At 40.9% G+C, this 10,995-nt stretch overlaps 1 protein-coding gene across 1 annotated transcript; it reads left to right on the top strand.

Annotated features, from left to right (window-relative positions):
• Window positions 1-372: 372 nt before the first annotated feature.
• zgc:195001 (tripartite motif-containing protein 16) lies at window positions 373-10,901 on the top strand. The gene is made up of 5 exons (XM_004552490.5): window positions 373-481; window positions 5,317-5,343; window positions 5,454-5,516; window positions 9,595-9,737; window positions 10,151-10,901. Exons 1-5 carry the CDS (start codon window positions 427-429, stop codon window positions 10,553-10,555), a joined length of 693 nt encoding a protein of 230 aa, XP_004552547.2. The 5' UTR covers window positions 373-426; the 3' UTR covers window positions 10,556-10,901.
• The last annotated feature ends 94 nt before the right edge of the window (window positions 10,902-10,995 follow it).

Consider the following 10,995-nt stretch of genomic DNA (forward strand, 5'->3'; position numbering starts at 1 on the left):
AATCCAATAGATTGACAGAAGCCACATGAGGCAATCCACAGAACATAAAGTATCTGCTGCCAACGTCCCTGTTTGTCTACATCCATGACACAAAGAGGTTTGGGCACATTGCTATATTTTTTCCCCCATTCTTTAAACTAGATACTTAAATTTCTCAGTGCTAAATGCTATGTAAGCTCTGGGGTTTACCTCGTGCATGTGCTCAGTCCATGTGTACGCAGATAAGTTTGCATACTTGGGATGTATTGCTCATCTCCATCAAGCGATCCCAAGAAAGGATCAGGAGTTTCAAGTAACAGGACCATCCCTTTGGATGGCCGGTACATCCAACCCAAACTCGTGCACCTCCCCTCTCTACTGATTTGGAAGTTAATAAGAGTGACACTCCGGAGATGCACAGGCACTTTCACAGGACGTCGCCGATTGATGCCAAACTGCGCCGTGAGAAACACGAGAATCATGCCCGTACCCAGGAAAGCAGGTAAGAAATCAATCTCACCTGAGTCTTTATGAGCATCGTGTCTTCAATATGTCTTTCATGACATTTGAACTGTTGTAGTCAATATTCTAAAGCTCGAGTACATTATACTGTGATGCATTTAATGACAAATACGGCAGTTCAAATGTTTGACTTTCAAATGTAATGTGACCCAAATGTTTTTGTTTGATTGTTTTTTTGTATGTTTTAAATTAAGGTGGCTCAGGAGGTAGAGCAGATCATCTGCTAATTGTAAAGTTGGCGGTCTGATCTTTGGCTGCAGCAGTCTGCATGCCAAATTATCCTTGATACTGAAGCCTGGGCTGCTCAGTGTGATTGTTATATAGAATGCACTTGGGCAAAGAAAAAAGTGCTTTTGTGAATGAGTAAAAATGCATTATCTAAGAGGCAGTTCATTTACCATTCCTTATGGACTTTAAAAATCTTAATTACAGTTTGTCACAGTGTGTTATTACTGATTTATTATGTGTTTTATATGTTGTTTATTTGACGTTGTTAAGTTACCTCACGCTGACCATCCCTGGACATTAGCTGGGAGCCAGATATCCTTCCTCACCTTGGATTGTGCCAGTTTGGTCCATTAATCATGTCAACAAAGAGCCTCTCGCCGGGTGGTGATCGTTTCGTCAATGTCACAGCCTCGCCTGCAGTTTCAGTGCTCATATTTCTGTCTGTCTTTCTTGTTTCTGTCCCTAAGCAACGTGATACACCTGTCCAAACACGCCCACGTTGCTTCATTCTCTGTCTCCAGCTAGAGGAAGATATTTCATATAGATTCTCCATATCCTACCTGCTTCTTATGGATTTTTTCAGTCTTTCCAATTCCATAATAGCTTGCATAACCCAAGTCACCCGCTCTCCCTCCGTCTCCATCCTCAATTGTTGCTAATCCCTCCTCTGCTGCCACAGTAATGAAGTGTGAAATGCTGCACAGTAATTCAGGGACCAAAATGCAAACGCTCATCTTGGTCTTATTTATGGCTGTTTGATTTTGCCTTTATGTAACATATAGCACCCGCGGCTTCTGCAGTTTGTCGTCTCCTGGAGGAATTAGTGCCATTAAAAGTTTAATTTGTCACCATAATGTACATGAATGCAAGCGTAATGTGGCAAATCTAACTAATGTGATTAGCTAATCTTTGATGCATAAAAATACTCTAAAAATAATTAAATAATTCAAAATGGAAATTTGTTATGGGAGCCTACATACTTGTATTAGCCCTTCAAAAAGGCCTTTTCCTTCTGAGTGTACTTTATGTCCTTCCAATCTCCATCTCACATGTGCGCTCGTCACCCATAGGGCTTCTAGCCAGGAAGTTTTGACACTTGACAGGAACTAGAGGGATGATCCTGGATCTCCCTCCACCTCATCTCACTATCTTCTCATCTTGCTGTCTCAGTGGGATGCTCTGAACCTGATCTGTGCAGATAGCTCTGTCCCACTGAGAGAGGAATCTGGGGAGGGGGTGAAAAAAGAGGTTTACCTCGTGACACTCCAAAACAAACACTTCTTGTGAAACACTGTGAGAGTCGCCGTTGACCTTTCCAGCTGGACTGAGCTGAGCTCGAGCGCTCTTGGGGAGGGCACCAGAGTTTCACTTAAAATCATTTCAGGGACTAACCCTAACCCACATCCATCCATTACAACCTGCAGCTTAATCATTAGCCGTCCCTTTTATGGCCTCACTGCCCTTAAATATTTTTATGCCACACACCTCACTCTGTTCCCTCCATGTCTCTATTGCTGTTGTGTCAAGTCATCAATCTTCTGGGGAATATGTTTATCCCAGCGGGGCTTTCTTGTTCATACTGCTGAGTGTAGACAGGAATCCAGAGATGTTTAACCTTCACGGTGCAGCCAGAGATCTGGAATATTTCCAGTAACCCAACTTACTTACTGCTGGCTTGATATCTTGATATCCAAGATTATCGGAGATGTTCAATTTATTCCCTTCGGACAGTTGCCAGGGACATCATATTTGGAGATGAATTTAATGACTGTTGGTCCCTTTTTAATCTGTCCAATAGCAATTCCAGTAAAAATCAGAATGAAGGCTTTTCTTGTATTGTGTCCCCATCCCACCTGCTGTGTTCCTTTCTGAAAGAGCTCAAAGGACGAGAGAGAGAAAGACCGATGAAGTGATCTGTCACCAGCGACTTTCTGCTCCCAGTTTCCAATGATGACTTCATGATCTTCACTATATCCTGCTTTGTCCTGCCAAATCTCTGTCTGCCCCATCCATCAATGGTGCAGCATTATGCGAACGCATCAGTCTATTAAAACGTTTGAGCTTGTGCATTGTAAACTGGCAGGCTTGCTGTTGAAGTCAATCATGACATGTGGACAATATCCAAACTCAAACCTCGTCTGTAACTGAATCCTACTCAGTACGGTTTAATTAATATGTCTGCATGCCCAGCCAATTATCAAATTCTCTGGCCTTAGTGATGTTGATCAGGTAATTGTTCTTGGCGTAATGAGCTCCTGCAAAACAATACCTCAGCCTATATTTAGGTTTTAATTAAAGCACCCAGTGAACATTACTTTACCTATTGAGGAAAAGCCAACACATTTAAAGTTGGCCCACTCCTCTTCTGGAAACCCTACCCTACCCTACCCTACCTCGGTGCATTAGCCACAGTAAAGAGAATTGCAAGCCAACACATTTCAGAGAAAGCAATGCCACCCCTTCAATTATATCTGATGTTTGCAGATGTTATGCCAGGCCATCATTTGTCCTTCTGGTTGTCACGCTGCTGGCATCCTCCCCAGTGGAGGGTCACACAGGTCGTAGAAGTAAAGTTTCCCCAGGCTGAGATACGTGCCGGATTCTCCTCTTCAGACATAGGGAAACCTCTATGGGCACAGAAGTCACCTTTCTAAAGACGCGGGATCCAGTGCATTTGCATTCCTGTTAATAATCAAAACTACACACAGGATAACCATTATAATCAAAAACAGCTTTAAAGAGTTTGTAGTTCATCCCATTAAATAATCTATACAACAAAAGAGGGAAAAAAAGAAAAACATAAGGACAATGATTAAAAAAAATAATAAATATAAAAATCCACTAAACCTGGAGATATATAAACTCAAAGTGAACAAGTATCAAGCTGAAGCATGAATTTATTCGATTTATCCTGTCAAGTTTATGTCCTTCCTCTGTTTAGGCTTCCAAAATGAGCTAATACTATTAAAGAAGAAATTACCACTACAAATTCATGTTCAAAACATCTTTGTATTGTGTTTAAGAGATAGTAACTGACTGAAGGTTAACTCAGCCAAGCTATACTTTCATATGGTACCACAAGATGATGCAGCAAGTCAGTATCACCTTTATTTAAACAGGCAAAAGAACAAATGGTGGTGTGGGAAAACGCTGCCCCCTGTTGGTAAAACCTTTAGTTAAAATTGGCAGACGGAAACTACAAACAGTACCTTTAACAAATAAAGTTTACAGGTATATGAGGATTTTTATAAAACAGGATGCACTGTCGCTGCGTAAAACACCCAACAAATATTTAAAGGAGTTAAAATCAACTAATCAAATTACGTCATAATACTGAAGTTAAAAATACTCCTGCACTGGATGCTTTTATTTTTAATTCAAGACTTTTTATGAAGCCTGCAACTGGGACTGAATAAGTATACAACAAAGTAAAAGTAATGTAATTCTGGCCATTCAACAGATATTATACAGCTTTAATAAAAGCACAACTTTCAAATTAAGTTTTTATGTACTGACCCATACAAAGCCTCCACTCTGCAGGAAGTAGTAGATCACTAAAAGCAACGACTTATACAATTATAATTGAACAATCAACCCTTAATCTACATGTCCTCACCAAATGGCCAAGCCTTAAATCTTTACTATCTTTTTTAGTGGAGATGAATGACAATCAGGGATTCGGTCATAATACTGCCATAAAACTATATTTCAGTCTGTTACAGCCTCTTATGGTATAAAAATGAGGGGAGGGAGAGCAGAGTTTAAGTAGGGTGAGGTTTAGTTTAATTAAATTGTCTTGATTTTTTCTTAAAAAGTGAAAGAAAGCATGTTTTATGACTTCTCATTAAATGAACACAGTTATACCCTCCATATAGGACGTCAGAAAAACGAGCCTGTTCTGTCTTATTTTGTTAGACAAATCAGATAAATACCGGGATGTAACAGTCTGTTAAATGAGCGTGAAGCATAAAATAATCGAATTGTTTTCTGTGTGAAATCTGAGAGATGGTAACTTGACATACGCAGAGGCATGATTGATGACCGGACGGGTGAGGGATCACAGTTTTCTCCGAATGTCAGAAGACGCAGTGACTCACAAACTGGAGGAAGAACAAACGGAGAGCCTGTGACACGATAAACACGCCCACAGCGGTGGGAAGAAAAAGCATCCCACAGAAAGTCAATTCTTAGAATCAGCTTCCTGTCATCAGTGGCCATGAACGGTGTTCCCAGCAAATGTATGCGGAGTCCCATACGTTGAAACCAGAACCTCGAAAAGCATGAGGGAACTCCATGAATCAGTGCTGAGCCGACATTTCACACATACCCCTATGTGATCTACAATGTGTTGAGAGCAGCAGGTGATTAACTGCAGCTGCAGTGCTGGCAGACACTATGAAGAAGGTGCAGCCTGTAGAGGAAGATGAAAAGGTTTAAAGTAACCGCCGCTGCCACCCTGGGCGTCGAGCGTTCAGCTTTTTGTCATATAAGCTCATGTGAGAAATCATGTCTGAGGACAGGCTGTAATTCCATATACAGTGTCTGTAGTAGACAGCAGTGAAATGATGCTCTCGTTTTCTTTTCCAGGGAGAAAAAACAGTAGTGCTACAGAAGGTAAAAACCAGCATGGAGTCCCGCTGTTGTGAAGGCTTTGCATGTGGATATTAATGCATTAAATTAAATCAATGTGTCATTATTTATCCACTTATTCCTCCTCTTTTCAGTAACACTGCCACCATATGAGCCCAATATCCCCGAACCAACCACCAGGGCCGACTTCATGAAATGTAAGGCTTTTTATTTTAATATGAAGCTCCTGAGTAAAGAAAAAAAGATGAATAATTAATAATTAAGTAATGTCCCGCCATGCTATTTTTTTTTAATTCAAAAGAATTATGGAGCAAACTTATTAAGATGATCAAAGATTAAAATAATAATGGTCAAAGTTTGTTCCACATAAAAAGGTTAATGAATAAAAATTTAGAAAGTAATCGTGGTGTAAGACTTAGATACCAGATCACTTAACACCAAATTCAATTAGTCTATTACACTTCCTAATATGTATTTAAATGGTTATTACATTTCCCAGAACCAGTCACTAACTACATTATTAAATAAATATGTAACAGCATATTCACAAATGTTATATCCCACAGAAACAGCGCACCACTTAAACGTCAAATGATTCAAAGTTGCCTCGTCACTTGCCAATAGTTGCTTCTAATTTTTATTATTATGCCTGTTTTTTTGGCTGCTGTTGTTTGGGGGGGGGGGGGGGGGTTAGACCAGGCTGACTGTTAAAGTAAGGTCAGTAAATATTATTTACCCTGCTATACTCACTGCTCACACAGTAAGCAGCTGATTCTGAGAAAGACTGTAGGGGAACACTCTGCAGGGGGCTGACTCTCATATAGCCCAACTTTTTTTTTAAGCTTTTCCAACCCTGAGATTCATTCACTCACATTGCTGAGTTAGATTACATCATCAGGTTACTGATGTTGTCAGCAAACGTGTACTATAACATGATCCACATTGGAATAAATTATAAGTATAATACTGTATTTGCGCAGGTGTGTCCTCAAAGTGGGTGTCAGTCATACAGTGGGCCCACAGCATGCCTTAGTTTATCCTTTTTTATTTTTCTTTTACTCAAATGGGACAATAATTTACAAAATAACTGTGCTGAATGAAATAAGACTTTTAAAAAAATAGCGACTGAGACATTAAACTTTTCCCAGACATTTCTACACAAACCTCTTTCTGCAACCTTAGACGATGCCCCCTGCTGTCTGTTAGACAGAATAAAGGTTTATAGCACTGACTTTCTTTTTCAGACCCAGGAGTTAATCTTTACCAAACAAAGCTAGTAATGAGAAGCAATAATGAACGAAGGAAGGATGTTAAGGGTCATGAGGAGTTAAGAGAACTGGGAGTTCAGAGAATCTGACGGCACTGGCACTTCATGTTTGTTTGCTTGCTTGTTAAAGCATCGGCCTCAGCTTTAGCTGTTCTTCCTGAGGTCCGACCTACACACACACACACAAACAAGCTGGTTCTACTGGTTCACCTCCACCTGTAACTTACAATGTCATTGATCATCTAATGCACAGCTAATGTGGGTGATTTTACTCTGCAGGGTTGAAACTACAATGTCCCAAAAATGGATCCCAAAAACTGCCTCTTGAGTTGTTACCATGTTGTTTCATGCAGGCTGTATAAATGAGAACCACCCTCTGAAAAATATCACTTTAACACTAAGGAAATTAAAGAATGCCTGTCACACTGTCCACACACACTTGGGATGATCCAGTGTATCCACCTTCTTTTTTTTCTTTTTTTTTTTTTAAAGGCATTTTGTGGATAAAGTTAAATTAATTATGCTAAAAGGGTAAGGTGGGGTGGGTGGATAGGTAAGTAGGTAAACCTATGTTTGCAGTGTTCGTAGTTCACCTGCCAGTTTAACGTAGCCCGTCTTTGAAGGGTCACTTGTCACTAGGGATGGGTATCGTTTAGGTTTTATCCGATACCGGTGCCAAATCGGTACTTTTGAAACGGTGCCGGTGCTTAAACGGTGCTCAAACCGGTGCTTAAAGAATGGAGAACACAAACTTTGTCCAAAAACCTCTCATGTTCAGCTGTTTTTTTTGTAAAAAGATAACAATGTGTGCCTTTTCTGCAGCTATGTGGCATATATGGCATCACTCTTGGCTGGAAGCAGTGCTTAAACAATGGAAAAACCACAAACTTAAACCCTCTCATGTTTAACTGTTTCCCACTTTTTCTTTGGTCATTTTAGCCTTTTTGGCAGGGTGAAGGGAGTATCTGCCATCAAACAAGAAGACAGCCGCATGTAGCTATGATGATGTTTGCTAGTTCACCTTACATGCATTAATGTAATAACGTGGTTAGCCTACTCAACGTAAATTACACACGAATTAAGCTACTCACGCAGAGAAGAACGGCTGCTGCTGCCATCATCATCCTCATCATTTCTGCTACACTGGCAGGGCTAGGGGCCAGGACTCTATTCTTCGGGTTTTTGGGGGATGTTGCTCCGGGTCCGATAACTGGCAACCCACCCGACGTGCACGGTGTGAGGTCTCGCAGCAAGCTATCAAATACGGCGCATTTCTCGGCTTTTAAAAAAACCGCTATGCATCGCCAGCTGTTTAATCGGATTCTTGGTGTTACCTCCTTTGACAGTATCACAGTATCAGCTTAAAGCACTTGTTGCAGGCTGCTGAGTTTGCATATTTTGCTGTGAAGTACAGCCAGACTTTTGACCGCTTCGCCTTGGACATTTTTAATCTGTAGCTCTGCTCTAACAGAACTTACGTACCTGGCCCCGCCTACTATCCTCGGAAACGTAAAATGATTGGCTAGAAGTGTATCACAGCTCAGGAAAAAAAAGCACCGAAATAAAGCACCGAAATGTGCGCTGCTTTTCGGTCTGGTTACTACCGTTTATGTCAGAACCGGTGCCATCGGTACCCATCCCTACTTGTCACATTAATCAAGTCTTTCCTCAACTCTCACTCTGAGTATCCCCCAAAATGAGAGAATTTTTCACATTTACCCAGGTGCTATTCATTAATATAAACTACTAATACTCCCAATAACACACTGGATTTGACAGAGCTACATGGTAATTCACAATATTTTCCAAATCCTAATCACTCCAGGAGCACTAAAATGAAGATTTTCTCTTATAAACAATCAAAAAACAGCTAAGTCAGCTATAAAAGCTTGTATGTAGAAACTCAACACAACAAAAATTTACACATGTTAGAAAATCTGTAATCACAGAAACAAAAAGAAAAGTGAAAAAGCAGTGGAGGAAGTAAACCGCGCAGCAGGGGTTGTGCTCCTAAATTGACATCATGGTCAATGCGCTGCTTGTACAGTTTAACTCTGAAAAATAGACTTACAAGTATTGCACAGGGGTGGTACTGGGCTTTTCACTGAAACTGGGAGGGAAGATCTTATGTGGCAGTTCAGGGAGTGTAAGAGACACTGCAAAACATCAGTGACAGAAAACTCTCGCTGGCTATTCGGAACAAAACAGCAGGAAGCACATTCTTCTGTCAGATGAAACCAAGATAAAGTTATTCGGCTCAGAAGGGGTCCGGCGTGTTTGGCAAGAACCTAGCCACGACTTTCACAATGAATGCATCACAGTGCTGACAGTGAAGCATCGAGGTGGTAGAGTGCCAAAGGTTCTGGGGACATAGCATTTCTAGATACCCTTGGATAAGATTCCAGGAGCCTGTCAGAAGAGGAACGGTCCAAAACAAAACAGTTTCTATGTCATAAAAATATGACATTTAACATCTTTGGGTTACTTAACAGAAAAGTAAAACAAAGAAAAGCTGAACACAGCTGTCTATGAATAATGACGAACACCTGTCCAGATGTTTGGTGAGAAGGCCTGAATCTGTTTTAATAAAGGCAAAAGTAGTATTCAAGTATTCATGCAAGTACATGCACAAGGATGTACTTACGATGACAAAATAATGTTTATGTAGTGGAGGGGGGGAAATTACAATAATGTGGAATAAATGCAAAAATAGTTAATTAATATTACTATTTTAGGTTAGTGCCCCCAATTAAATCCAAAGATATCAGTTAAACATAATTTAAGCCAAAAATCAAACAGAAAAGTTGCACATTAATACTCTGAAAACTGCAACAACAGAAATTTAAGATCAAGGTTTTTGTTTTCTTTCTCAAAAAGTAGATCTCGAAACTTAGACGTGCAATTTTAAAGTTGAAAGTCTTTAATTTTGGGTTACTCTGAAAGACAGCCACCAGTCCATCACCAGCCTCCCGGTCTCAGTTTGTATTTTTGCCCTCCCCTTTCCTCAGATTGGATCCCCCTCTCTTTCGATGACAGAACTGCAGAGAAACTGTTGTGGATTTCAGAGGGTGGCTCTAAGGTGGCTCGTACATCATCAGATGCAGTGTGCCCTTATCCCCAGAGACCTGAGAGATACGACCACTCACCACAGGTAAGCTTGGAGTTAATCATCGTTCTGGGCATTATGGGAACAGGCTCAGGGGCCCATCAAAGAGGCAGGAAGTAAAACTAACAGGAACCAGAACTTTATTTAAACTTTTGGTCTTGGAACCAGCATGTTGGTGCTTTTTTCCTGTATGTTAAAATCAAAAATGACTAGAGTCTTCCAAGTTAATATCTTGATCTGACAACAACAATTAAGAATCCAAAGACAGTTTACCATAATTAAAGACAAGCAAATTTAAAAGGTTCAGAAGTGCATCTACTGGGAAAAAAATGTATTAGGAACATTACTTCATCAAATTGCCTGCAAATCAAATCAATAATTCTGCTCATCATTTAATTCTTGAAGCCATTTTTTTTGTTGCTAGCTTAATTTCCTACTATGGCTCGTCTAACCTTTAGGTGCTGTGCAAGGAAGGGCTGCTGGGCCATCGAGGGTACTGGGAGGTGGAATACGACGGCTGGGTGGTGATCGGGGTGGTCAGCGAGAGCTCACCCCGGAAGATGCAGGACGGACCCTGCGGCATCGGAGAGAACAAAACCTCCTGGGGTGCCGGCTGGTCTGGCTCCTGCTGTCAGATCTGGCACAATGCGGAGAACGTGGACATCCAGATGCCCCTGTCCTCCACCATGGGCGTCTACGTCGACCAGCCCGCAGGCATCATAAAGTTCCTCTTGGTGGAGGGAGAGGCTGAGAAGGAGGTGCGGCTGATTCACAAATTCAAAGAAAACCTCCAGGAGAAGGTCTTCCCTGGATTCTGGGTTGGCACCAATTCATTCTGCCTTATTCGGAAAAAGGATCAGTGATACAGTAGAAGAAGCAAATCGGGGAAAAGGGAGGGAGGGTCACGTATCAATTTAAAAAGCAGGGGGAGATGGGGATCTTGTGATGTTTGGGGAACAAGTGCTGTAACCATTTCTGCTTTCTCTAGTGCATGAAGAAAGCTTATTGGTTTCAGACAGTCCCCAGAGATGCCCAAATGTCATACTAACAGGCATTTATCTGTGTTATTTAAACTTAGAAGAATGGGCATTTAATGGTATATTTCAATCCAGCTGGGACTTTTCATGAGCTAGACTGCCTGTTTTATTCAGTCTGGATGTTTTGTATGTGCCAAATGTAGTCAATAAACTCTCATATTGTGTAATAACACTGAGCTCTTCTATTATATCTGTGTGACTGCTGCCTAGCAGACTTAAACACAGAGCGCTGGTACACTCTAGAGGCCTTTTATAAGAATACATCT

This window comes from Maylandia zebra, linkage group LG4, assembly GCF_041146795.1.
Source record: "Maylandia zebra isolate NMK-2024a linkage group LG4, Mzebra_GT3a, whole genome shotgun sequence".
NCBI lineage: Eukaryota > Metazoa > Chordata > Actinopteri > Cichliformes > Cichlidae > Maylandia > Maylandia zebra.